The 27,266-nt window shown below is 37.3% G+C and overlaps 4 protein-coding genes across 4 annotated transcripts; all 4 read left to right on the top strand.

Moving 5' to 3' along the window:
- The first annotated feature begins 8 nt into the window (after positions 1-8).
- Positions 9-6,994, top strand: LOC726796 (hydrocephalus-inducing protein homolog). Its single transcript, XM_026442855.1, has 16 exons — positions 9-221; positions 1,000-1,238; positions 1,662-1,781; positions 1,845-1,928; positions 2,010-2,191; positions 2,582-2,820; positions 2,910-3,107; positions 3,833-3,971; positions 4,048-4,232; positions 4,404-4,613; positions 4,709-4,936; positions 5,309-5,461; positions 5,527-5,593; positions 5,768-5,950; positions 6,505-6,761; positions 6,831-6,994. The coding sequence occupies exons 1-16, from the start codon at positions 39-41 to the stop codon at positions 6,972-6,974; spliced, it is 2,811 nt and encodes a 936-aa protein (XP_026298640.1). The 5' UTR covers positions 9-38; the 3' UTR covers positions 6,975-6,994.
- A 1,353-nt stretch (positions 6,995-8,347) lies between these two features.
- LOC113219000 (hydrocephalus-inducing protein homolog) lies at positions 8,348-11,226 on the top strand. The gene is made up of 7 exons (XM_026442856.1): positions 8,348-8,452; positions 8,547-8,764; positions 9,095-9,588; positions 9,737-9,907; positions 9,977-10,148; positions 10,291-10,710; positions 10,791-11,226. Exons 2-7 carry the CDS (start codon positions 8,583-8,585, stop codon positions 11,143-11,145), a joined length of 1,794 nt encoding a protein of 597 aa, XP_026298641.1. The 5' UTR covers positions 8,348-8,452; positions 8,547-8,582; the 3' UTR covers positions 11,146-11,226.
- A 313-nt stretch (positions 11,227-11,539) lies between these two features.
- Positions 11,540-21,552, top strand: LOC100578512 (hydrocephalus-inducing protein). Its single transcript, XM_026442854.1, has 27 exons — positions 11,540-11,859; positions 11,962-12,079; positions 12,142-12,237; positions 12,310-12,743; positions 12,801-12,901; positions 13,270-13,390; positions 13,459-13,569; positions 13,803-14,045; positions 14,705-14,928; positions 15,028-15,148; positions 15,267-15,403; positions 15,497-15,736; positions 15,814-16,117; positions 16,259-16,519; positions 16,587-16,911; positions 16,984-17,271; positions 17,400-17,647; positions 17,824-18,108; positions 18,200-18,470; positions 18,645-18,867; positions 19,077-19,304; positions 19,455-19,759; positions 19,938-20,097; positions 20,191-20,386; positions 20,598-20,831; positions 20,921-21,090; positions 21,216-21,552. The coding sequence occupies exons 2-27, from the start codon at positions 12,022-12,024 to the stop codon at positions 21,427-21,429; spliced, it is 5,598 nt and encodes a 1,865-aa protein (XP_026298639.1). The 5' UTR covers positions 11,540-11,859; positions 11,962-12,021; the 3' UTR covers positions 21,430-21,552.
- A 163-nt stretch (positions 21,553-21,715) lies between these two features.
- On the top strand, positions 21,716-26,162 carry LOC113218571 (hydrocephalus-inducing protein-like). Its single transcript, XM_026442934.1, has 10 exons — positions 21,716-22,406; positions 22,548-22,683; positions 23,759-24,049; positions 24,147-24,374; positions 24,466-24,576; positions 24,660-24,887; positions 24,960-25,184; positions 25,303-25,448; positions 25,571-25,754; positions 25,847-26,162. The coding sequence occupies exons 1-10, from the start codon at positions 21,898-21,900 to the stop codon at positions 26,006-26,008; spliced, it is 2,220 nt and encodes a 739-aa protein (XP_026298719.1). The 5' UTR covers positions 21,716-21,897; the 3' UTR covers positions 26,009-26,162.
- The last annotated feature ends 1,104 nt before the right edge of the window (positions 26,163-27,266 follow it).

Below are 27,266 nucleotides of genomic sequence, written 5' to 3'. Positions count from 1 at the left end.
ATACACACCGATGTACGAGTGTATATTGTTTGATCAGCATGTTCGTAATGGGAGGCACGTTTCCACTATCGTACGTGAGGATAACGTGCACCGGGCAGGGGGCCGTTGTCTCGACGGATCCAAGCATCCTGGACTTCGGCAGGGTGAAAGTTCTCGAGGAGAAGAAGATGAATTTCGAGCTGATCAACGATTCGCCTATCCCCACTCAATTCGCTAGAGAGGTATTTCTACTCAGTCATCTAAGTCGCGACTTGATTATCCCTTTGCGCTCCAATGCGGTGACTGTCTGCCGGCTCGACGCGGCGATAATATTTATTTACGTTCGATTGTTTTGAAATATCGCTTCGTGAACAGATTTCCATGCATAAGCTATATCCATATATAATTTTATAAGAATAATATATTGTGTGGTTTGTGGTTTTTTAAATATCAAATTAATATATTAAATCTTCTTTTTTTCAAGTCTAAAATTATAGTATTTTTAAAGGTTTAGAAAAAATTTCTAGTTAAATTAATAATAATTTCGAAATAATTTTCCTTATTAAAAAGTAGAATTATAATTTTGTACCTTTTGTATCGGAATGGGAGGATTTATTAACATTTTTTTGAAAGTTTTAAATATCTTAAAAATAAGAGAGCTAAATTTATATAATTTTTTTTGTAGCATTAAAATTATAGCACGTTGTTATTGAAACGATATTTTATCGCGATACTTGCCCTGACAAACTGAGGATGCATCTTAGCAATCATTTTACTATTAAAACATCACACAAAACAACGAATATTTATATAAACTTTAATATCCGCCAAATTTTCTTTCTTTATACGCAAAGATACATAAAATATTAAAATATAAAAGTTTTACAGATTAATTCGTGTGTGAAATCATTTTAACTTAGCTAAGAAATTCATCGATCTAGAGCGCAAAGGGTTATTCATTAATATAATTCGAGGAGTATCATTGACTCTTCTTCTTCTTCTTCTTTTTCTTCCTTAAAGAGTCAGGATAATTCGTCGTGGATCATGGAGCCGGAGTTTGGTGATCTGTTGCCTCACGAGTCGAAAACCATTACCATCAAAGTGTTCCTGGTGAACGGCGGCGTGTACAAAGACAAGATCATGTTGTCCGTGATCGACAGCAGGACCATTCACGTGGACGTGAAAGTGATCGGCTACGGATGCAGCGTGGTTTTCACGCCGCAGATCTTCCCCGTCTTCGACTGGGGCCTACTTTTCAGGTTTCAAACGTGCATTAATACATTTCATCGTATTCTCAGATCCTCTCATAATCTGAATTAATAGTAAAAGAGTCACGAGACATCGTGGAGAATAGATAGTGGCGTAATTCGTGTTTGAAAATTATTCTTTAAGGAAGGAATAACCTTCTTTGTATTTACATTGGCTTTTTAAATTACGCCATTATTTAAATTAAAGTTAAAAGTGAAATCAATTTGACTCGATTCATATCTCACGATTTAACTCTCGGCTTTAACTTACGCCATTATTTAAATTAAAAATTAAAAGTGAAATCAATTTGACTCGATTCACATCTCACGATTTTCCACCATTTTTAATGCGAGTTTAGAATGCGAAGAGGCTCATACTCGAGCTTCTCATATTAATTATATCATATTCAAATCGTTGTATTATTAATACGTTAGTCATCAGCATATAAATCGAACGATAACACTGATGAATCGAGGCACGCTGGAGTATCAAATGATATTTATAAATGAGCCAGATGTACGTTTCCGGCGTGGCCAATTGGTGTCGACGAAAAGGTAAGAGCGAGCCGTTTCTCAATCGTTCACAGTTATTCTGAATAGATTCCTCTGAAAATGTAGCAGCAAGTTCAAAGTGGAGCCTCAAATCGTTCAGATACCCGCCGGAGAAACGAGAGAGATCAATTGCCGATTATTCTGGGAGGTGTGAGTATAATTTGTTGAAATTACAATGGGAATAGTTTTTTTTCTCTAATCGAGTCTCGATAATTTGCGTTGTCTTATCAGGAACGAGCATGTGGTGGAAAAATGGTACGTGTACGGCCAGTTACAAGACGCAGGGAAAAGGGAATTGATCGACACGTCGTCTTTCACGATTAAATTGACGGAACCGTATATTGTGTTCAATAAAAAGATGCTAGAATTTCGCGTGGACAGGTGCCCCACTGAAGATAAGCTGCAGCAAACAGGTTTTCAATTAAAATAATATAAGAGGGAGAGACGAGGTTTGATAATCGAATAATTCGTGTAAATAAATTATTATCGATTCGTTCAACTTTGAATCGATTTTTAAACCGATTGAGGGAGATTTAAATAATTTTGTTAATAATGATGATGAATCTCTGATATTACAAAGAATGTATATAACACAATAGTAAATTATACCGTTCTCAATTCGAAGAGCAGCATTGATATTTTGCGAGAATCATGATTATTGTCAATGATGCTAAGAATTAGTATCGAAAGAAAGACAAGATTGGAACTGATATATAGAATCAAATAGAACATGTATATTTTAATTGTCAAATCTCGTTACAGAATTTTTATTATAACATTGTTTGATTGTTCGTGTCTCTTAGATGAATTAATCGTGACCAATCAATCGAATCTGGATCTGAACGTAACTCTTTCGACGAAAGATCCGTTTTATTTGGTAACACCTAAGAAAAAACACGTTCAAACGATGAAACTTGTTCTGGTCGATAAAATTTCCACGAAAATTACCATTTTCTTCTCCTTCGACACAAACGGCAACAATTGTTATTCGAGAAGTTACGAGGAGGTGCTTCTGTTCGAGTATCGGGAACATCCTAATCGTGTAAATTTTACTTCATTTTAAAAAATTTATCCCCATCTATCCCCAATTCCTAATTAGAACAATTCGTGGAAAAATATCCATCATTTCAGGATAAAATAATATGCAAAGGTTACGTGAATTATCCAAACATTCTCATAGAGCCGAACGATTTTATAATTAACTGCGAGTTGGGTTGCAGCGGCGAGAAGATATTGACGTTAACTAATAACGGGCCGATATCGGTTGTGTACAAATTCCTGTGGCTCGAAAATTCCATCGAAATAAAACGTGAAAGGCCCGTGAAACTGGTGAGCCTTGCTATCGTTTAATCTTCCATCTAGAGAGTCTTTCTTCTTCCCTTAAGAAACTTCTTAAGATACCTAAATGCCTATCTAAATCCAAAATGAAAATGAAATAAAATGAATTAAAAATTGTTGAGCATGCTAATAATTTTTTTAGTGTATAAAATTTATTTGCATAAAATGAAATATATATTCTATTTACAATTAAAAAAAAAATAAAGTTGAATTAATTTTAGTTATTGAAACTATCATATAAATTGGAATAAATTTAATTAACGTTGACATTAAAAAAATTTGTTTTCAATTTATTATTTCATAAGAGAAAATTATTCAAAAATGAAAAGGGAAAGTTCCAATTTTTAAGAAAAATAAAATTTGGACTATATAAAATTAAAAATATCAGATTTAACAAATCTAATAGAGGATAAATATACAATAATTATAAAAAATAGAAAAATTCTTGAGATTACTGATACTATATAGTCTAGGAATTTTGTTGGTAGATTTAATATTAATTCCTAATCCTGATGATAGTACCAAATTCCATTAGTATTCATTGAACGAAGATGTTATTCGAATTTATTATTAATGCAAAAATTGTGGCTAGAAGTATGATAAATCAATGGTATTTAACATTTATGAAGAGAATAAGTAACAGTATATAAATTTATATACATGAATATTTTATCAAAATATTTCTTTTATCAGACATATTACTTTATCGTTCGAAGGAATGCCCTGGGTGCCCGTCGGAGGAACAATTGGAGTCGAAAAAGGAAATTTTAGCTGTAACCGAGACGAGCGAGGAGCCTTGTGTAAGCGACAGGCAAAACGGAAGTGGAAACGAAGGACAAGCGCCACCAGTAAATTGTACGATTATCAACGCTTTCTTGCCCGTGTTAATCAGGAAAAATTATCGCGAAATACTCTTTCTTTTTTTTCACAGCCCCCGTTTCAGAGAAACAAGAAACGATGGATGAGAATCCCGACATAAATAACCATCCGGAATTGAAACAAGGAATTAGACAATTTCTATTGGAGATTGTCGAACAATATTACGAGAAGGACGATGATCTGATAGTGTTACAAAACATGAATGACGATCCTCCACAAGTCGATTACATCAACGAGGTTAAAAAAAAATCAGATGGATATATACATATAAAATAAGAAAAATCCTTCCCTCCTTTAAAAGATTTTTCTTTCAAAGGAGAATATGATTTATTATTTCACAAAGAAATTATAACCATTCGTTTTATCGCCATCCACGAAAAATCCATATAAAAATATATTTATTTTCAGGTTTTGCAGATTATTCCAAACGAGGGAACAGTGCTTCCGTATTCCATGCAACAAGTTTACGTAGGATTTCATGGCTTCGAATGGCTTCAAATAAAAGCTACCGCTGTCTGCCAGATTTTACGGGGCCCGACCGAGAATGTTCATATGTTCGCTCGGGCGGATAACGTTCGATACGATATCGACAACGATGTCATCGATTTTGGCCAACAAGTATCTAAACTTAATATTCGAGAATATAAATAATATTTATTATTAAATAGGCTTATGAATGGATAATATATTTTTTTATATATACATGTATCTAGCTGTTTCTGCAACGGCAACGTAAATGTGTCACTTTGAAAAACATCTGCACGATAACGTTCGATTTCGAGATAAGAGATGGTGTAAAGTTCTTGGACGACGAGTTCAATTTACGTCCACTGAAGATCGAACCGGTGAACGGCTGCGTGAATCCTGAATCGTCCGTGCAATTTCAAGTGGATCATATAGCGATGACGCTTGGTCGTATCGATCATCATTTCCAATTGGAGGTAAACAATTCTTCGCAATTTAAATAATTTCCGCGATACGGTGATTATAAAGATTATACAATTATTTTCTGTAAAATATTCCATTTTATTCTATTATAAAATATTATATCTTGAAAGGAAATGTGTAAATAAATTTTACAATTGAAAATGTGAAAGTTTAAGAGTGTATAAAACGATCATAGTTGAAAATTTCGATCGATATCCTGATAAATAATTTAAAAATTTCATCTCCTTTTCAATCATATTCTTCTGTTGCCAAATTTTGTTGCCAAAAATTTCAACTTTATTATTAATTTGATATATTTTTCTGAATAAAAAAGAAATTTTTTTCTTTTTACGGTTCTGAATATTTATATTCTTGTTTCCATTCAGATTGCTCACTTAATGCCCATCATGATCAAAATAGTCGCTTACGGAGTTTTCCCCCAAGTCTATCCTTGCATTCCTAAAGGAAAATTGCACCAGCATCATTCCATCGAGTTGGAATATTCGGCAATACAATCAATGACGGATTTCGTGGATAACGTAAGAAATTTGACAATTTCTCGAAAACGTTCGCAGAGACATTAATCAAATTACATGTCGCACAGACAGTGGAGAAAATGGCCGCCCAGAAGAAAAACGATTTATTCGAAATAGACATGGATATTTTAGCCGGTAAATTTAAACAATCATCCAAGGAAAAGGATGAGTTCAAATAAGAATCGTTAACGTTTTATCGCAAATAAAAAATCGAGAGAATTAATCAATCAACTCTCGAGTGTTTTTTTTTTTTTTTATATCGCTCGTTTCGTTCTTTTATATTCGATATCTGTTTCTGTTTCATTCGAGCCGAGGAATGGTGCGTTATCTCGCACGAGGAGACGTTTCCACGAACGATGGACATCGACATGGCTGTGGAAAGATTGTGCGCAAAGAAGTTCATCGATGAAAATTCATACATCTTAATGCAGCATAATACGATTCAAAAGAAGGAGCCGATCCCCCAACTTTTTTCATGCGAATATATTATCGGTACATTTTCCTCCTCTTAATCTTTTATTATTATTATTATTATTATTATTTTATCGAACGTAATTGCGCACATTTACATTATTCGATCCGATACGTATTATGCGACCTCGATTGGAAAATTTTAAACGTACACTCTTAGACAAAAAATAAAGAAAAAAAGTGACAACTGCCGGGGATTTCTCGATAAATTTTTAGGAATACTTCTATCTAAAAAAAAAAAAAAAAAAAGCAAAGATTCATTGCGAAGTTGAGGAAACAAAATTAAAAATAACGTGCAATGAGTATACAGACCTTTCTTTTTCCATTTTGTCCATTTTCAATCGCAAAAGCATATTAAACATTTTTTATCGTTGATCGCATGTTTATATAGAAAAATTGAATTAATTCTGAATTAATTCTCGGAAATAAAAATCGCGTTATAATATAAATCGCTCGCGGCGCACGCCATTTTGGCCGAGAGTGTATATACGTATATCAGCGATCAATTATCCGTTAGAGACTTCCTTTAATAATAAGATAAGTATTGGTGAATACGTTTACCCACGTTTTCCCAGATATGAAATACGTGATAATAGAACGGATCGCTCATTATTCGGCCAATATAATTAATTACGGGCCGTGGATCGTGAACATAAGGATGAAAACGGTGGGAAAGAGAGACCATCTCGGGAAACGCGGTATCGTTGTGCAATTGATGAAGAACACGAATGTTTCGGTCGGTGATTACGCCGTTTTGCAAGTGACTTGGTATCCGACCCAAGAGAAATTCTCCGAGAAGGCCACGAACGTGAAACACACGATTTACATTGAAGTAAGATTTCGTCTCGAATTCGATGATAAATTAAACGATAAGAAGTAAAAGTTAAAAATTAATCTTCAGGTGTCGCACGGATGCACGATACCTGTGACCATAAAGGGGATAGTAACTTATCCGTACGTGACGGTCAATACAAAATTTTTGGATTTCCAAGACGTCGTCGTGGGAGAATGTTTGGTCCTTAATATCCTGGTCAAGAACGAGTAATAAGATTCACTTTCCACGATTTTACGATTATTATACAGAAATTTATCAAAGTGTTAAGTATATCTTTTTTTTAATTTCTTTTTTCTTTTTTTATATGTATATGTAGATAAGTGAATTTCCAAGCCATATTTACATGGTACTTGAATGAGCCGATCATTTTATTCGAATAATGTGAATTAATTTTTTTTTTTTCATTTCTTGCAATTTATAATGTGCTTTCTTTCTTTATCTTCATATTATATGCATTTCGCAATAATTTAGATTGAAAGAAATCTTTGTCACATTTGATCATCGCATTTGATAATCTTGACAGGAAGATTGGATCATTCTATTCTGTCTGAATTGAAGATCCTGAGTGTACAGAATATTTGGGTTTACATCCCAAACGTGTAGATCCTCGTGTGTGAAAATATCGAAATGAATGAAGTTCGGGCCGAGTGACCTATATAAATTCCTGGAAATGCGTACAGGAGTACTAGAGAAGCGAGAAAAAAACTGCTGACTCAGCTGTGCTCACGAGCTCACTGAGAACGTGGGCAGTTTTTTCTCCATTGGCAAAAAAAGTCTTGTTCCTCGGTGTTTGCGAGAGTTTGCCATTGGCGTAACTGACCGACTATTCTAAATTTTCTCGTAACATGACATTAGCGTAATCATTATTTTCTTTTTCTTTTTTTTTAAATTTATTTTTATCTCCTTTATTCTTATTTTATTTTATTTTACTTTTTTTCTTTAATTCATTCCGTATATTCATCATAACAAGAACTTCACTCAAAGAAATTATATCGCGTAATATTCAACAACAAAGCGGTTTATGAATTTAATTTCGCCGGAATGCTTTCGAGAAAATTGCTTTCCATCTATTGTTTTGCGTCAGAATTGTAGAACTTACAACAAATGGCTAAGAATTCTTTTGAAACACACGCGATTCCATGTGCTTGTGCGAAATTTTTTTTTTATCCCAGAATGCATCCAAAAGGGATCCACGCTATTCCATACGAATAAATTCGTAACGCTGTTGTTCTCTTAAGAGAAAAGATCGGCCATCGCTCTCGTTCCTTTCTTTAAAATTCAATTTCAATCGAAATAATTTCTATCCGAGGTATTTTGAATCCGCCCACTTTATTATTTACCACGAACCACGGTGGAATTGAAACGGATGGAAGAAAGTGCAAATACGGTCGCACAGCGGCTCGTTTGAACATTCCACGATCCAACATTTACACTGTCGATTTAATTTCAATCAAATTGCGTTTCATATCTTTGCATATTTCCCTTTCGTCAAACTCATCTCATCCCCCTCCTCCGACCTTAAATATTTTTCCAGGGGGTTAATCGACTGCAAATGGGAGGCGAGATTAGTGGGCGCACCTCGGAAGAAGCGGAAGGAATATTATCCATTTTACGTCGACTATGACTCGAATTACAGCCCGCCGGGCCATTTTGAAATCGTACGCGTGTATTTCAAGCCTCGAAAGACGGTAGGAATAAAAAGAAAGGAAAAAAATACGATACGCAATTTTTTTTTTTTAGCAAGGAATTGCCTTTTCATTAAAAAAATTCATCGTTCCACAGTGTTACATAGAAACGAAATTGAACATAATCGTGGACATGAGCCTCGAGATGCCCGTCATCTCGCTGACCGGGCGTGGAATCGAGAAGAGTTTAAACATAATCAAATCCGAGATACATTTCAACCCAGTTATTCCGTTCACGATAATCCAAGAAATCGATTTCACGATTGAAAATACGTGCCATTATCCCGTGGAGTTCTTCTGGCATCATTTGGACGAGTAAGAACGAGTAATAATCTGGTCATACATCGTGTATTTATTGTATTGTGACAAAATGAAAAAATTTACAAAAAAAAAAAAAAATATTGAGTCACAGGGCACACGAGTATTTCTATACGGCACTGAAACTCTTTCTCGCTGCATGACCGATCGAAAACTCGGCTACCACGGTTGCCTGCGTACAGGCGTTTTTCAAATATCGAATATCACATAATTAAATATTTGAAAAAATAAACGAAGCGACCAGACTCTGATACATTTTGCTCCCCTTTTTCCTCTCTCTCCCCAATCTTGGTATCCTTGTTTATCAATAAACAACGTATTATCCAGAAATTTTCAGTTGGAGGAAGACATAAAGAAAACTCTGTTGCACTACTACAATATGAAGGAAATACTGCTGCCTCTAAAGAAGCCTGGCGATCCGATGATACCGTGGCAACTGATGAAATTTTACAAAGAGATACTGAACGAAATGGCCCAGTCGTTAATTACGGACAAGATGGAGGAGGAGGAGGAGGATCGATTTGGCGAGGAATTTTTCACGTTCGAGAGTGTCGAGAAGGACACGACGAAGAAGAGCGAGAAGAGAGGGTACAAGTTATCGAGGAAGAAAAAGAAACGGAGAGGAATGAATCAGCAGGGTAAGAAAACGAGCGTTCGTGGATCTAGTCGTCGTCGAAAGAAGAATGAGATTGCCAGCGATTTGTCCACCACGGATTCCGAGAGGAGGAACTGCCCTACCTTTTCAATTTTTGATGAAACTCTGCTGAACGATGTTCCCCTACCCACCACCGATCCAGAGGAAATTCAACGTCTTCTCTTTTGTAAATTTTTATATTATTCCTCCTCCTTTTCTTCTTCTTCTTCTTTTTCTTCTTCCTCGTAACGAAACGAGGTTTCCTTAAATTTTAACCGAATTTATAAATCTCGTGCAAGTTTCAGTAGATAATAAGAGAATTTCTCCCGTTTAAGGTTACATCGACAATCTCCATAAGAATCCAGATTTACGGTCGAAAATGAAAGATCCGATGAAGGAAGTTTTCGAGAGCGTGGAGAAAAAATCGGAAATCGATATTCCAGATTTGGAAAAGAGGATGCCCGAGAAGAGAGTGTGCATCATTTTCCATGGGGCACCTTTCACGGGTATTTGATGAACGTTAACGAAACTTTTCTTAAATTTCACTACATTCTCCATATTTTATACCGTTTCAGAGTATCAAGAGACTGCGTGCAGGAGCGCCAAAGTCTTGGGAATTCCCGTTCTCGATATCGACAAAGGGATCACCGAGATAATTGCGTTCAACAAGAGCACGTGCGCGATCCAGCTTCGACAGATCATCGACGAGATCTATCAAAAATACATCGAGGCTTTTGAGAAATGGAAGTACGATCCAGAATCAATCTTATTAATCTCAAAATTCAAAATCGATCGAATTAGAAATGCGAAGTATTCTTATCTCTTTCTCCTTTTTCTCTCTCTCGTTCTTTCGAACGTGGAATACAACAATATACTGCGTATTTGTTAGGCAATATTTGGAGCAGGAAAGCACCGAGGTCGAATCAGAGTCGACCAAAGAGACTTCGAGTAGAAAAAAGTTTCCTCGGAAAGAGAAACCATTGAAAAGTCCGCCGAAAAAGATCGCGTCGCCTTCTGTACTTCCCAAGATTGAAGCGTCGATAATGCAAGAGGCGATCATTCGCCTTCTCCCGGATCCCGATCCCATGACGGAGTTTTCTAAAATTCCACCCAGCGACAAGTTGGAGTTGCTCGACCCTTTGACCAGATACGAGTACAAGATTCAAACTATTTTGTTGCTCGAGAAAATCCTCGATATTCATGAATCGCCCAAAGTGAAAGGGAAGAGCCCGAAGAAAAAGGAGGAAACCGTTTCTTTCTCGTTCCGTGACATTGACCCCGAATTAATAGCTGAAGTTCTTCAACAAAGGTTCTTACGATTTGGAGAAGAATTATTATATATAATGTTTAATTATTTGCTTAATATTCGTGATGAAATTCGATTCGCAGATTGTCTTTGGATGATTTCAAGCGAGGTTTCGTCGTGCAAAGTTTGAAGAGCAATTTCTTCCAAAATAACATATTGGACGCTTTGCTCGTTGTATTACGGATCATCGGTTACATAGAATATTTCTTATTCGTCACGTTTCTTAACTCGATGCACTGCTACGACAACAAAGTCGAGCAACGTACCAAAGAAATCGGTACGTTGTTCCCTTTTATCTTTACCCCGCCATTTCTTGCAATCTCGCCCTCTTTCCAGAGAGTGAAATGCCCGATCCGAAGCAAAGGATACGAGAAATCGACGAGATGTCGGCGTCCGAATACGATCAACTTTCGAACGAGGATAAGAAGATGTATATAAACACCGTTCTACCCCGTAAAAAGGAGGAAGCGGCTCGTAGGCGAACTCGACTTATGGAACGAATGATAGAGCGTACAAAAAAGAAGGTTCTTAATTTTCGTTCATCCCTTAAAAGAGAGAGAAAAAATTAAGAGAATAGACTCGATCACGTCACGACGATAGGATAATTTTAGAAAATCTGTTTTTTTTTTTCGTGATTTAAATCCGCTCGATTCTTTTTCAGGAAGTTTCGAAAATAAAGATATCCAAACGGGTATCGAAACGAAACTCGAAACCGTCGAAGACGATAAAAGAGGTCAGCAAAACCTCGAAGATAACCTCGAGCAAACAAGAGAGCAAAGTGACGAGAAGTAGAGACAGTTCGAAACGAAGTAATTAATAGAATCTGAACCTAACGGCGTGAATTACGATCTCGCTCTTGTTTATTTCCCCGTTTAGGGAAAGAAGAAATCTCGCCCGAGATTAAAGAAGTCATGATGGCCATGGATAAATATTATTCCGAACTTTCGTTGATCGAAAATGTCCTTAATAATTGGGACCCTATAAAAAAGACGATAGTTGTTATATTTTTATCCATATCTTAATTTCGATTATCGACAATTCGTTCACGATTTATTATCCCCTGTTTAGGAAGCATCCCCTACAAACAAGTCTAAAATACCGCGAAGCGCTAGATCCAAAGACGTGGGTCCTTTCGAGACGGGGATCCAAGAGGTAATTTACGACAGATTCCAATATTTTACGGCAATAACTATATATATCATAAATGTATATATATACAAGTCTAAAGACACGTACAAAGGATTCTTAAACTAGGTGCCCCTTAACAATTTCCACATATGGTACGTGAGATCCAACGATCCTTGGGAGAAGACGATGTACGACGTGGTCGTTTCTCAAATGGGCGAAAATACCTCGGCGAAACTCGCCATTCGTAAGTTGAGTCAACCATTCGAGCTCTTTTGAGTAAAATTAACGTATCTTTGATTGACGTAGCTGTCGAGGTGGTGCCCGAGCCAGATCTTCGACCGAAAATATATTCCATTATCAGATGGACGTGTATCGAGAAACGGGTGAAAAAGATTCCAAGCAGTACGAAATATTTTTTCCAATACTTCTCTGGAATCATACGAAACCAATAACAATGAATTATTTATTATACAGTAGTTTACAATTTGGTTTCCCTAACACCGACCGTGGAGGTTTCCTGCACGTTCGAGTCGAACAACACGAGCGAGTTGAGCGTGCAGGAGAGCAACGTTAAGAAAAATCGAAGAAGGAGGAAGAATTTGTCGAACGTGGAGACGCTAAAATCAACGAGCAAAGAGAATCAATCTTTGATGATCGAAAGCAAGGATGTGAATTTGTGCTTGGCGCCGGAAACGATGGTGGAGGAGCCGTTGAAACCAAGATGGATATTGCTGCCGGGCGAAAGTCAGAGGTACAAGATCCGATTTCAACCGGAGGAGACAGGCCGCTACGAGGAAACGTACGCCGTGACGATAGCTGAGGGGAACTGCATCACTTACGACATAAACGTTATCGGTGTCGCGGACGTGCCGAGGCTCGACATGAATCCTGACACCATCTTCATGAAAGTAATTAAACCATATCTGATTATTCTTCCTAAATCTGATATCGTGCGTTTTTTCCAGACGATGGCCACTAAATTGCACGCGACAGACAATTCCGTATACTTTTACGACACGGAGACGTATGACTTTGGATCCCAGCTGCTTTTCCATCAAGACCAAAAGTTTGTTAACACTTTCTCTATCACTTTTTTTTATTTATCATCTTCTAACAATCGTATCACAAATGATTCTCACGAGGAGAGATTATTGTTAATAATTATCGGTTCAGTTTTTCTTCTAAGAAATTTATATTATATATTATATATTTATATTATATATTATATATTATATATTATATATTTATATTATATTATATAATTATCCCGTCTCGCAATTCAAGCGAGGCGAAATAAATCGGAACAAGTTGTCGGTGGAACGAACCGATTCAGCCCCAATTTCCATCCAAGGGAATTCGAAATCGAAGGGAATCGAACGTTCCGCCCCAAGTTTGCGAATCTGTTGAAACTTGTATCGCCTTACATATTCCCAGGCCGCACTATCGAAAAGCCCGGCTCAAGTTTTGCAACATTTCCGAAGTGCCTGTGGAAGTTTTCTTCTCCCTTTCCGAAAACGAGTGCTTTTCCATCGAGCCGCAGATGCTTTATATCGACGTACGTATGTTCGACGATGTATTCTCTCCTTTAATCATCGAATTAATCGATCGAATTAATTCACGCAGCAAGGCGATTGCGCGACATTGATGGTGACATCCCTCGCGACCAGACTCGGGATCATCAAAACGAAGCTGTTACTCTGCATCACGAACAACCCGAAAGTCGAAATCCTCATGGTAATTATCTTGAAATTTCCCAATGTTAAAATAAACCCTTTCGAATTGTCAATTAAATCCAACTCCAACTCGAACATTTCGATCTTACGCATAGATAATCCATCACCTGGAATTGCAATGCGTTAGAATATTTAAATAAATATATGAATCCAAATCGAAACTTCCAATCCAGAGATTGGATAACGATTTTTTTATTTTATTTTATCCTTATTTTATCCACGCTTTGGAATCAGCTTCAAAACGAGGGCACCAAGTTGGATATCGAATTGGACGGGAAAAATATGCTCTTCGGTCGCACGCTACTCTATCGAATAGAATACAGATATTTGACGATTATAAACAATACCCCGGTCTCGTTCTTCTGGTTCTTGGAACTTGAGGATCAAGTCAATCCTCAGATATCGTTCATACCTTACGAGGGAATGATCGATGCCCACAGCAGGCAAGAAGTGGAATTCCAGTACAACGCTAACATGGTAACGCGCCTCCTTTTTTAACTTTATTAACCCTTTCGCCAGGCAATCAAACATGTTGAGCCTCCAAGTCTTTTCATCTCAAAAATGCAGTCGTAGCTTTTAGGAGAAAAATAATTCATATGATTATTATTAATTGAGCTTGACGAGTTTTTCAGAATTAGCCGACGATATCACGTAAAATCATTAAATTTCTTCCATTCTGAATTGTTAGAATCTTGTTGCTTTTCTCTAAATTGCTAATGTCACACTTGATAAATAAAATCGATCTCGTTTCCCAACAATTCGAAATCAATTTCATCTTCGAATTCGTTAATTTTATTTTCGAAATTTTCTTTTAAGGTTTCTACGACACTATAATAATTTTATCACGATCGTCGAATCTGAACAAAACCAACCAATTTCGAGACCATAGTTTTAAAAGAATTTAAGATGGAATATCTTATCTTCATTTTATTTCCTAATAAAGAAATAAAAAGGCAAGGAAATCCTGTTCACGAATCAATACTGCTCTCACAAATTAATCGGGTATAACGAGATCCAACATAAATAAATAAATTGCCGCGTCGAGCTAAGGGTTTTTTTTCTAACTGAAAAGCAAAAGGGTTGAAGGGTAACAATCCTGAAAACGACGATAAATTTCTTGAAGAAATTTTCTACAGATCGGCATGATCGAGAAAAAAATAGTAAAGTTCAAAGCGTTCCTCGCCAAAGAAGATTCGGATCCCGTTTTCACGGAAATTATCCAAGTGTCGGGCGAGACTTACGACGTTACGGTTGACATCAACGACGCGAATCCTATCGATTTCAAAAATATAAAAGCAGAATTCCCCGCGAAAGCTACGTTCACCATGAGAAATCGCGGCAACTATGAGGTGAAATACGTGTAAGAGTGTAATACATCTTCGTGCATGTGTCTCTCTCCTCTATTCTTATATCATCGTCGCGAATAAACTGGATCGTGTATTTTCTTTTTCGCGCGTAGAATAACGTTGCAAGAGAAAGAGAAGCTGAACGAATTAAATCTGCCTCGCAATTTCAAGAAGAGCGTGAAAGTGGAGCCGTGCAGTGGAACCATTTCGCCTCATACGGAGAAAATCGTAGAGGTTTGTGGTTTTTCTCTCTCTTTTCTCTTCTCCCTCCTTCTCCCTTCTCTTCTGAAGTAGAGATGAAGAAAGTTGCCACGTTGAAATTGAATTTCATTAGCCAGACTTCGTTTTACAGCTGACATTACATCCGATGATGGAGTTGGTACTTAAGGAAGTTCCGATATTAATGTGCAATTTGATCGACATGCAGAAGAAACTCACGATAATCGCTGAGATCCCTTTGAAAGTTTCCCTCGTTTCGTTTTACACGAGGTATATTGTCTTTAGAGAATTTTCACTTGTTCAGCCCTCGCGTTAATAAAAGTGGAGATTCATCCAATTATCCCCTCCCTGGAATCACGATAGATTTCGAGTTCACCCGTATCCAGTGGTGAGCTTTGGGACAATGGCCATATGCACGGAGAAAACGATGTACATTAACATCGAGAACACGGGAAAATTTCCATTGCATTATTTCCTTCAATTGGTGGAACATCCATCCGTGATCTACATGACCAAGTTGTGGCCACTAGAGATTGGAAAGAAAAAACCGATTATAACCGAGGCGCTGACGAAAAAGACAAGGAGAGGCATGAAAACTGATAAGTACGCTTCTTTCTTTCTTTTTTTTAATTATTTATTATGTATAAATAAATATATATATATATATTTATTATATATAGGTCTGCTTTGTCGGAACCGGAAAAAATAATATTGGGGCCGATGACGATAACGAAGCTGGAGGGTAATGTGGACGTTGGTCAAATGGACAGCGTCGCCATTAATTGTTACCCGGAATTCGTGGGCTCCCAAGAGGAGCAGATCGTGGTCGTCGTTCCCGATACCATACCCGAGGACAAAGACGGGAAGATAATCAGTTTATCGGTGACCTCGTCCATCCCTTGCATCGATTTTCTAAACTTCGACGAGATGTTTCACGAAAACTACGTGGTCGAAAGAATTCAAGACTTCGATTGTTCCAACGATGTTCGTATCTTCGTATATTTCTCCATATTAATCGTTTGAGAAAAATGATCGTATTACAATTTTGAATTTGTTGCAAAAATTGATCCAACTGTCAACGATATTCGAGCAGATTCGAATCTATCCTCCTCGTCTCCCCTACAGATCGGGCCGCACACCGTGTTTGCCCGCCAAGAGAAGTGTCTCTACTTCCGGTTCATCAGCGTTCAGAGTACTCACACAGCTTGTTTCAAATTGTTCAATTACGGCATAGTCCCCGTGAACATATCTATCGAACTCATAGAAGACTCATTTTTACCCAATAAGACAAGGTTCACCGTGTTCGTCATAGAGCCGATGTACGAACAGATCCTTCCCATGAACCACAAAGTGTTCACCGTGTCCTTCACTCCGAGCACCATAAACGTTTGTATAAATAATCGTATATGTATGTATATATATACATATAAATATAAACGAATGTTTTATGCAGACGTTTCGCGCGCAATTTCACGCAAAAGTTGTTTTGCCCTCGCATCTGGAAGCGGACGAACTGATAGTGAAACTGATAGGGGAGTCTTGCGTGCCGGAAGTGGCGATCACGGAGCCGATCCATGCAACGAGGGAAACACCTTGCTTGAACTTTCCACGCACGTTGATCGACGAAGGCAGTTGCAAATATTTCGTATTGAAGAACGTCGGATTCATCAAGGCGAAAGTGATCGTTGAAATAGTGGAGGATCCGAACAACGTGTTCACTTTCTTCCCTTGCCCGGACACGCAGCATTTGTTGCAAATTTTGGAGGACTATTGCAACGGTTGTTTAATCATTTATTTGTTCATCTCGATCTGATATATATATATATATCTTCGATTTAATTTTTTTACAGAGCCGTACGATCGATGCACCGTGGTACGCTTGGGATTCAAAGACACAGCATGTTTTAAAGCAACGTTTGCGCCCGAAAAAATTGGAAAGTTCTACGGGAAGATTCGTTTGCACGTGATCGATAATCCTTACGAGAATCTAACGATCAATCTGGAGGGGGATTGTTACGTGGAGGCGGTCGTGTTGGAAGGTCTACCCCTCGATGACAATAAAGTTAGAATCTCGAATGTGGGAAATCGAGAAAATTACAGGCGGAAATTAACGTCCAGGCAGGCCTCCTTGTTGTCAGGTAACAAAAGCGAAAAAGAAAAGAAAATCTGATCCGATTGAAATTTGGAAAATTTATTTCCAAATCGATTTACTTTAATTAGCTCTACTATTTTATAATAAAATTGTAAAGATAAAATCACGTTTCAGAGTCGAACAATCAGTCGGTGAACTTGCCCTATCTCACCTATATTCTCGACTACGGGCTTTGTTTCGTTAGTAAAATGTATAAAAAGACATTTAAGATCATCAACAAAACGACGGACCGATGGTTCCGTTTCCAATGGGGTTTGCATAACCACGTTGTGTTCGAGCCATCTACTGGACATATAAAGTATCTCACGTTCAAAGAGATCATCGTTACTTTCTTGGCAACGGAGCCGAAAACTCACCAGAACGTACGTTCCTCCTCGAATGAAACCTGTTGTCACTGAATCGTGAACGAAATAATCCCAAAACGTTTCATCCATCGCATTATTATCTTTCTCGAAAATTTCTTTCTTTCTTTCTCTAAATATATATAAATAATATATAATTAATTCCTTCTTTAAAATTTCAATGATTTTTACTCCAGACTTCTATCGAGTGTTCGATATGCGAGATATTGGTAGAGAATCCGGATGACGAAATTGCATGGGACGACAGGCAAACGGAGGTGCAATGGAACAAGGTATATAGCGACTTATCGATGAATGACGATTTGTTGAAGAAGACCGTGGAACCGACCATGGAGTCGAGTCACAACATCGTCCCCGGAACGACGAAAATTCTCCAACTCCTGTTAAACGCGAACGTTGCATATTCGGAATATTCGTGCATCGTTGAAGAAATATTTTTCAAAGATACCTTGATGTATCAGGTTATATAATTATTTATATAATTAATTACATTACTCGCTTGATAAGTTTCGAAAGGAACAGAAAGGAAAGAGAAATAATTTTTCATCGCAGACCAGGGAGTATACGTTCACCTTGACAAATCCAGGTGTCGTGAACACGATGTATATATGGAAGATAAACATGGACGAGCAGTATCCGAAGAGATACCTGGGGGAGAATTCAAACGTGAACTCAAGACAGAAAATGTCGGAATCCTCGAGCCACGTTTCGAAATCGTTCAGGGGAACGTTGTCCGCGATGAGTCAAAGAAACTATTACGAGGACGACGTGAGCGCCGACGACTCCAAGTTTTTTTCACAACAATGCACCTCGTTCATTACTGGTAATTATTCAGAGGAGAGGATCTCGAGTTTTTTCAATTATATATAAAAATAAAACTATCGTCCATCTTCGAATTTTTCATCTCACGTTTAACTTATTTGGATATATCTGTAAGGGATAATGACGAACGTGAACAAAGGAAATAAATCGAAGGTAAAATTATTCATAATTACAGACAGCGTGGATATAAAAGGGTTGAGCACGACCAGGCCGTCGGATCTGTTCAGCAGCACCGCCGGATTGTCGGGAAGAACCACCGACAGTTGGCTGGAAGGCGACGATTTGCCGTTCGCAATCCACCCTGAGATGGGGACGATACCGCCCGGAAAATCCGAGGAATGTACATTAAAATTCTCCCCCAAGGATGTATTTTATTACAAGGCATACCTTACGTGCAAGTACGGATTCGATGAAAGCGTATACATATATATATATATATATATATATATATATATATATATATATATATATATATATAGAATGAAGAGAAATCATTTTTATTTGTAATTTATTTTCCTTTCCATAAAACTTACCGATGCGAATAAAAAAAAAAGAAAAATAAAAAATAAAAATACGAAGATATCAAAGAAACATGTTAAAAATACAGGATAGAGAATCTGAATCCTCATCTGCCGATCTTGATGATACCAGTCGTGGCAAGAAGTTTGTTACCGTACTGTCACTTCGACGTGCAGGAGAGCGACTATGTATCGAGCGGGAGGCGTAATGCGCACCTACCCGGCCCCGTGGGATACGAAATAGACGATCCAGATCTATGGCGGAACATCAGGGTAATCGAGTTTAAAGTGATCGGCGTTGGCGAAACCCACGTGAGGTGAGTGGAATCGCGAACTACGAATTCACGCTCGACCAGAGACTGGATAACTCGAGTTAAGCGTTAAATAGGATTAGAAGAGCTGTTAAATTCTATACGAAATGTAAATCATAATGGAAATGTTGTGAATTAAAATCGACTCGATTTCAGAAAATTCCACTTGGTCAACCCTACCGTGGACGATTACCATTTCTCGTGGAAGAATCAAAGCCTTCTTAGCGGGATCGAGATATCGAATTTTCACTGCACGGTGACCGAGGGGATAGCCGAACGCGGGAAACGTACCGACATGTCTTTCACGTTTTTGGCAAGCGATATCGGAGTCTTCGAATCGTTCTGGCTCTTCTCCATCGAGAAATACAATCTGGAATGCCTTTTTCTCGTCGTCGGCATCGTGACCGAACCGTCGGTGTACTGTATGATAGCACACGTGAAACTGAAGCCAACAATCTTGGGTTCGACTCTCCAATCATTTCTTACCAATCTGCTTTCTTCCTTCTTCCCTTCCCTTTTCATTTCATTCGAGACAGAGGTTGAGATAGAGTTGCTTATTTTTCTCCTTTGCTCTGAAGTTATATTTCTATAAAGGCAAAGGCAAAGACAAGGTGGAAAAATAATCGATTTCGTTCGCAGGATTCAACGTGAGAGAATCGATAAAATTTCTGAACAACGAGAATTTCCACATACCGTTCAGAGTGGTGGAAGAATCCCTTTATTCGGAGGGTAAATTTCAAAAGCTCAACATCACCCCAATGACAGGAACCTTAGTGTCCAAGTGCGAACAGCATCTCTGGTAATTGTCTTATATCCTCCCCTTAATCGAAGTTCGGACGAAAGAAATCCGCGGACGAATGAGACTCGTTTTTTTTTTTCCTCACGTTCGCAGGATCGAGTACCATCCAACCCGGGTCGGTGAATTCAAATTTTACATTCAATGCGCCGTGAACCTGATGAAAAAACCGATTACCATATTAGTGAACGCCTACGTTTACGATATATCGCTCTCGGTTACCTATTGCTTGCCAAGCGGCGAAATAGCGACGGCTATTAAGAACAAGGAGAACGTTATCGACTTTGGCAAGGTGAAAATTAGGGAAATTATCTCTAATTTGAGAGTAAAAATCTAATTCTATTACGAGTTGCTCACCTGTGGACGTTGTCTGAAAATAATTTTTATTTCGAACATAGCGTTCAAAAAAAAAAAAAAATGAAAAGATGATTAATAGATTAATGGAAAGTAATATCTTTTTTTTTAATATCTAATTTTCTTTTTTTTTTTAACCTTGCTCGAAGATAATACCCGAAATACCGAACACCGTGAAATTCGACTTAAAGAATACCTGCAAAGTGGCGTTCTATTACTGTTGGGAGCTCGGCATCACCTCAGAAATTACGTTCAAAAATTCGTACACCATAACGACGTCTCAGAAACAAGGTCATCTAACCAGCGAGAATCAATGTACCTGTTACTTGACTTTGACGACATTTCAGAAAATTCACATAAAAGATCATTGCGTTTTGCTGAAAGTACGTTATATATGATTGACAATTGATAATTCTTAAAAAAAAAAAAAAAAAAAAACGTCAACAATAATTTTTTTTTTAAATTTCTCCAGATTTCCAACGGTCCCTTTTATAAATTCATATTGAAAGCGTTCTCCAAGAAGCCTGCTATCGAATTCAGTTTCAATCGTTACGATTTTGGATATTGTTACATTCACGAGAACGAATCAATTCCGTACAAGACGGAGCTTACAGTGACAAACACCGAAGACATATCATACGTGTGGGTTTCTTTATGAAAAAAAAAAATTCTAATTTAATCGTTTTCTAATTGATTAACATTAATTGCCATATTTCGGAAATTTTTCAAAACGAAAACTTTGATCATTGTATACTATTAACTCGTAGACTCGAATGCAAGTACGAGAAGAAACCCCATCTCTTCATCGATTTGAATTTCATGTCCGAAGCGTTGGCCGCCCATTCTAAGATCGTCATACCGATCAATTTTCAACCGTTTGAGGAGATAAAGTACCACGAGTGCTTGGTGTTTGTGATCAATTCGCTTTACGAGAGGAAAATAACGATTACAGGCGAGGGGATCCCTTATAAAGTAAATTAGTCCCGAATGAAAATTTTTCGTGTAGAGATAAGGCGAATCTGTGTTCGTGATAAATCAAGTTTCTCGATGAAACGAAAGATTAATTGAAACGAAAGTTGTGAAATAAAACTTAATTTTAGTTTCTAAGATTTATATCTCTTTATCTTGAAATGAAATAAAATAGATCTGGATCGATAAAAAAAAAAAATGTAAAGAAATTTGTCAATAATTAGTTTGTTTCTTAACCTTTGTCGATTAAATTCTAAAAATGTATCTAATTTTTTACTATCCAATTAGAATTATCTCCGATTGTTAAGCCAACTAAGATAGTTAAGCAACTAAAATACGGATCCATTCTTCAAAATTCTTCTATCGAGAAACTTGATTTTCTATTTTGAAGAGACGAAACTTATTTTTAATCTACGATATTTCTAGATCTATTTGGTTAATTCTCGGGACAAAGTGGTCGATCTTGGTAACATTTCTCCGATGAAAGTGGTGGTGAAGAAGATCCCGGTGGTGAACAAGGGGTTGGCACCGGTCAAAATGAAATTCGGGGTGATGCAATACCTGGGCGGCTACGACACCTACTACGAAAATCTGGGTTATTGTAACATAAAGCGAGATACTCCTATTCTAGCTAAAGCGTCCATCATGGAGACCAAGCGTTCCTGGACTTTCGACACTATGTTGGAGACCTTAGAACCGAAACTTTATGAAATTTTGAAGATCAAGCCGTCGACCAACGTTATTCTGAAACCGAATAAGAGGATAAACGTGATGATCTTCTTCAAACCCACGGCCAGGATGAGACCGTTCTCGGTTAAAATCGCTCTTCAAACGAATTCGAACGTCATACCGTTGTTCTTGCTTCGTGGAAGTTGCATAGGGATGGAATTTCGCTTAAACAGAAGCCATATTTTCTTCGGAACGATAATCCAGGATTGTATCGAGGAATCCAAGATGATTCTAATGAACACCGGGGATCTGGGATCAAGGTTAAGAAAGAATAAATAATTTCGCTCTCCTTTCTTTAATCTTTCTTAATGGATACTTGATCTCGTTTCTTTCTTTTCTCTTTCTCATTTTTTCAAAGTAATTTTTGGATTATTATTGATTAAATATTAACGAACAAACAGATTCAAATGGAACGTAGCGAAATTGCCGAAAGATTTCCAAATCATCCCCATGTCCGGTTACTGCTCGGTCGACACTCATATCGTTTTCGTGGTGAAGTTCCAACCTTTCGAGCAAAAAAACATAATCGAGGGTGAGGTGAGTTCACGACCCCATTTCCCTGCGTACAGATATGTCGAACAATCTCTTAATGAGATTCTCTGCACGCTGCGTGCCCCGCTCTCCTCCATCCCCTCCCGCTTTAATTTTCGAGATTGCTCTAAATCTAAAAATTGCCCGATAACAATTCGTATCCTTCGATCATTTTTAACAATCCGATCTTCTTGAATAAGAATTTATTTTTAACTTTCAACGAGTGGCAAGAAAAAAAAATTGATCTCAACTCTCTCAAATTGTGTAAAGATAATATAAGATACTCCTATAATATAGAATAAGAATAATAAAGATAATAAAGAAGAAGATGTTTCGCGAGGATGTAAAATTGTTTCACAACTGTTCTATCGATCATTACATTATTTCGAGAGAGATTAGATCCCTTCGATTATTTTTAACAATCCACTCTATTTAATCCGATCTTCTCAAATAAGAATTTATTTTTAACTTTTAACGAGTGGCAAGAAAAAAAAATTGATCTCAACTCTCTCAAATTGTGTAAAGATAATATAAAGAAGAAGGTGTTTCGCGAGGATGTAAAATTGTTTCACAACTGTTCTATCGATCATTACATTATTTCGAGAGAGATTAGATCCCTTCGATTATTTTTAACAATCCACTCTATTTAATCCGATCTTCTCGAATAAGAATTTATTTTTAACTTTTAACGAGTGGCAAGAAGAAAAATCTCGAGCGAAATTCTCAAGTTGTATAAAGAATAATAATAATAATATAAAGAAGAAGGTGCTTGATGGATGTAAAATTGTTTCACAATTGTTCTATCGATTACGCGATTAAATAACTGTAACTCGAATCTTTAAACGGGAAAGAATGTTATTCCCGAGTCGTGTATTTAATTTTTACGACGATTTTTATTTAATGACTCATTCTCTCAGTCGGCCTTCGCAATAAATTGTCATTTACGATGCCCGAACAATGCATTATATTTGCGCAAATTTACACGTGCAAAGAGAGATTGTGCCGCGAACACAAATTGCCGCGACAAATTGACAAAGAAATTCGTTACATATATATATATTCATACATTTTTCTTGGCCAGGCATATCTAGAAATCGAGAAGCACGCGTCTCTGGGCATTAAAATATCGGGAGCGTGTTGCAAATTGCCAGATCCTACAGACACGATCGATTTCGAGTCGTTCGTACGAGAGAAGCAAACCCGATCCGTGATCATAATGAACGACTCGAACGCCCCCTGGAGACTCAAGATCGAAGTGAAAGGCGATTATTTCTCCGCTGACCAACTCCTCCAAGTCCCTCCGCTGCAATTGGCTCCTTGCGTCGTCACTTACGCGCCCGTTTCCATGAACACCGACGAGACGCTGGACACGGTGAGAAGATAATAAATTCGTTTGACGAAATTGAAAAACTGCTCTCTGCCAGAAAACTTTTTTTATCCTTATATATCGTCGTATATATCCCCGCCAGGGATCGTTGGTGTTGAAATGTCCGGAGGAGAACGTGTATTTGATATATCTCCTTCGTGGGAAAAGCTTGCCTCCCCGAGTTACGGAGAATATCGTTCGTCGGATCCCCGCCAAGACGAAATACACCGAACTTTTGCCCGTCCACAACTGGTTGGACAGACAGCAGCGATTTCATTGTAAGATCGAATGGATGAAAGATTATGACGATCATAATTACGATCATAAAGAGGTTTGATTTTTTTTTGATTTTTTGATATAGATGTAGGAAAAGTATTTCGCGATGTAAATCTTACTTTTATATCCTTTCTTCTTGTTCCCAGGTTCCTATATACAGTTTCGTAGGGAACGAGAAATTCGACGTTCCAGCGAACAGTCAACGAGACTATCACGCGATGTTTTACTGCTACGACAAGTGGAATTTTCATTTTAAGGTATTAACACGCTTCTTAAATTTTATATCTCGACGAGATTTTTTTCTTTTTCTTTCTTTTTGTTAAAATTTCTTGACGCACAGGTAACGTTTACCAACGACGAGCAAGAATATCAATTCTACGAGATAGAGTACGAGGTAACCGAGCCGGAAGTGATCGAATCGATCAAATTGACGACGACGGTCCGATCCGAGATTTGTTACCCCTTGAAATTCGAAAATCCTTTGGAATATATAATTAAACTTAAAGCAAACTGTCTCAATCCATTTATCACCGTCAAAGTACCGAGATTAATGCCGCCACAATCGTACGTAAGTAATCGTTGCCCCGTTTTTTTTATATCGTTCAAACTATATTGACGGGAACTTGTATTAAATTTCTAGGAGTATATCTCCATTTATTTTCATCCTCTGCTGCCATGCGACGAGTCTGTCATTGTGGACATCTATTCCACTTATATGGGCCTGTTCCCGTACGAATTGCAATTGAGAGGTGTTCCAGCGCCCCCTGAGAGGGTCACACGTGTTAACGCTTATTTGGGAAATATTACCGAGTTTTCTCTCATTCTGAAAAACTTGACCACAGACTACGCCCAATTTGCAATACAAGTACGCGAGATAGTTCATCGATTATGAATATAATCTTTGAAATAATTCTTCTAATAGTGTATCTAGGAGTGTAAATTTAAATCTCGTTGGTTTCCTTACTTTTTTTTTTTCTTTTTAGGTGGATAACAATTGTTTCACGTGTCCAGAGATTATCGAGGTTGCCAGAGAAGACGTGTATATGCTCAAGGTAATTTTCGAGCCTTGCGACGTTGAAAATGTGTCCGCCACGTTGACGGCGTCCTCGATCACTGCTGGAGAATTCATGTAAGAGGCTGCTTTAATTTACTCATCGAAGTTAGCTTCCGAGAAGCGAGAATGATTCGAGGAAATCGATATCGGAATTGGAAATATTGAAAAATTAAATCGTTCCCTCATTTAACTTTCAGATTTCCGTTGATCGGTTCGTGCTCCCTGCCAAAGCCAATGGGCCCTTACATAATAACTCGAATCTCTCCTGCTTCCATTTCTTTCAAAAATATCTTCAGGAAAGCAAAGACCTTCAATTTTATCGTCGACGAGCCTGATAGTTTCACGGTGAACACGTCATCGATCACTTTGAATTCAAAACAGGTAATTTTGAAATCAACTCGGGACAAGTTTTTTTTTTAATCCAAAAATTAACGAATTGAAATGTTTCAATTCGATTCCATATGCTTTTCCAGAGTATCGTCGTTAATGTGAATATTAAGGACACCGAGCAATACAAAGAGGAAAAAATTCAGGAAGAAAAGTATCCTGTTACTGGAAAATTAATAGTGTACTGCACTGACCCGGAATTTTCTCACATTAATTGGGTGTATTATTTGAGAGGAATATTCGAATGATTTTGTACATTTTGCGCCCCAAAAATATTATTAATATATATTAATTATAAGAATAAAAATATATATATCCAAATAAATATGATATTACGAAGAATTCTGAATGATCATATTTAGTAATAAAAGCTTTGGCGAAAGGAATGCATCTCGATACTAAAAATCTAAAAAAAGATCGTTTCGCGTTAAAAAAGAAGACTTTGATCTTCCTATCAATTAGGATCGAATAAATATTTAAAGAAAAAAGAAAAAAAATCAGGTATTTCACTTTTTTCCTCGTTCTAATCTTTCTCATTAATCATAATTACAAATAAATATAAAAAAAAAGGAGAAAGAATTTTTCTTTCTCGCTCATCTTCGCTCGCTGACATTTTCCATCAACTCTCTTCTCTTCCATCGATCTTTTTTTCTTTTTCATCAACGGTGTATAAATATTGTGATGAAAAGAAATAAAAAAAAAGGAAGGAAGAAAGAAAGAAACACACACACACACACAGATTCACTATCTCATTCGATTTCCATCTACGAACAAACAATCACGCGTGCGTGATCGTCACGTAAGCGTGGCATTGGGTTTTTCTCGGCAGCTATCGAATTTCGACGCGCGATTCGCTCACCGAGACTGAGTGACTCATCAAGACGAAGAGAGTGAATGAAATGTTCCGATTTCGTAAGAACGCGAGCTCCGTCTATCAACGCGTGTCGAGCTCGTTTCCCTCGGATTCTTTCTCGAGGCGTTTGACCCACACTTGACTCGGAATTCTTTTGGGATGGGAATCGTGTGAAATTCATCGAAACGGATTTTCCAAATCCATCCATAAAGTGCCAAGCTGTTTATAAAATTTTATGATTCGTTTAACCTTTTAAAAATCAGAGAATCGATTCTCATCCGAGTTTAACAATCTCTGTGAGTATTCTCCACGATTTTCATACGTACGTTCTCTTAATCTTCTCTATCGAGAATCCCAAGTTTTCCCAAGTTCTAACTAGAAAGATACACATATATCAAGATACTTAGATGGAATTCTGAAGATGGAAGATAAGATTCGATCGTTCATATTATATACGAATTAAAAAAAGAAGCGTTCAATTTCTTTTTTTTTTTTCAATAAAATATAAAAAGATATTGAAACGATTGTATATCATACATATGTATATATAAAAGATGAAATATAAACATGGGCGAAATATTTTTAAGGCACACACAAATATAGAGATATATTTGTGTGTGATTCAGAGAACGGGATTTCCAACTCGAATCTAA

This window comes from Apis mellifera, linkage group LG9, assembly GCF_003254395.2.
Source record: "Apis mellifera strain DH4 linkage group LG9, Amel_HAv3.1, whole genome shotgun sequence".
In the NCBI taxonomy this organism is placed as follows: domain Eukaryota; kingdom Metazoa; phylum Arthropoda; class Insecta; order Hymenoptera; family Apidae; genus Apis; species Apis mellifera.
This window is presented reverse-complemented; position numbering and strand designations above follow the sequence as displayed.

Excerpts from the sequence above, each read along its gene's own strand:
- LOC726796 (XM_026442855.1), top strand. The coding sequence starts at position 39 with ATGTTCGTAATGGGAGGCACGTTTCCACTATCGTACGTGAGGATAACG. Across the intron at positions 1,929-2,009 it reads TGCCGATTATTCTGGGAGGT|GAACGAGCATGTGGTGGAAA; the intron begins GTGAGTATAATT and ends TTGTCTTATCAG. Across the intron at positions 6,762-6,830 it reads AACACACGATTTACATTGAA|GTGTCGCACGGATGCACGAT; the intron begins GTAAGATTTCGT and ends ATTAATCTTCAG.
- LOC113219000 (XM_026442856.1), top strand. The coding sequence starts at position 8,583 with ATGAGCCTCGAGATGCCCGTCATCTCGCTGACCGGGCGTGGAATCGAG. Across the intron at positions 8,765-9,094 it reads TTCTGGCATCATTTGGACGA|AAATTTTCAGTTGGAGGAAG; the intron begins GTAAGAACGAGT and ends CGTATTATCCAG. Across the intron at positions 9,589-9,736 it reads AATTCAACGTCTTCTCTTTT|GTTACATCGACAATCTCCAT; the intron begins GTAAATTTTTAT and ends CTCCCGTTTAAG.
- LOC100578512 (XM_026442854.1), top strand. The coding sequence starts at position 12,022 with ATGTACGACGTGGTCGTTTCTCAAATGGGCGAAAATACCTCGGCGAAA. Across the intron at positions 12,902-13,269 it reads CTTTTCCATCAAGACCAAAA|GCCGCACTATCGAAAAGCCC; the intron begins GTTTGTTAACAC and ends ACATATTCCCAG. Across the intron at positions 14,929-15,027 it reads AACTATGAGGTGAAATACGT|AATAACGTTGCAAGAGAAAG; the intron begins GTAAGAGTGTAA and ends TTTCGCGCGTAG.
- LOC113218571 (XM_026442934.1), top strand. The coding sequence starts at position 21,898 with ATGAAAGTGGTGGTGAAGAAGATCCCGGTGGTGAACAAGGGGTTGGCA. Across the intron at positions 24,888-24,959 it reads TAATGCCGCCACAATCGTAC|GAGTATATCTCCATTTATTT; the intron begins GTAAGTAATCGT and ends TTAAATTTCTAG. Across the intron at positions 25,449-25,570 it reads ATCACTGCTGGAGAATTCAT|ATTTCCGTTGATCGGTTCGT; the intron begins GTAAGAGGCTGC and ends TTTAACTTTCAG.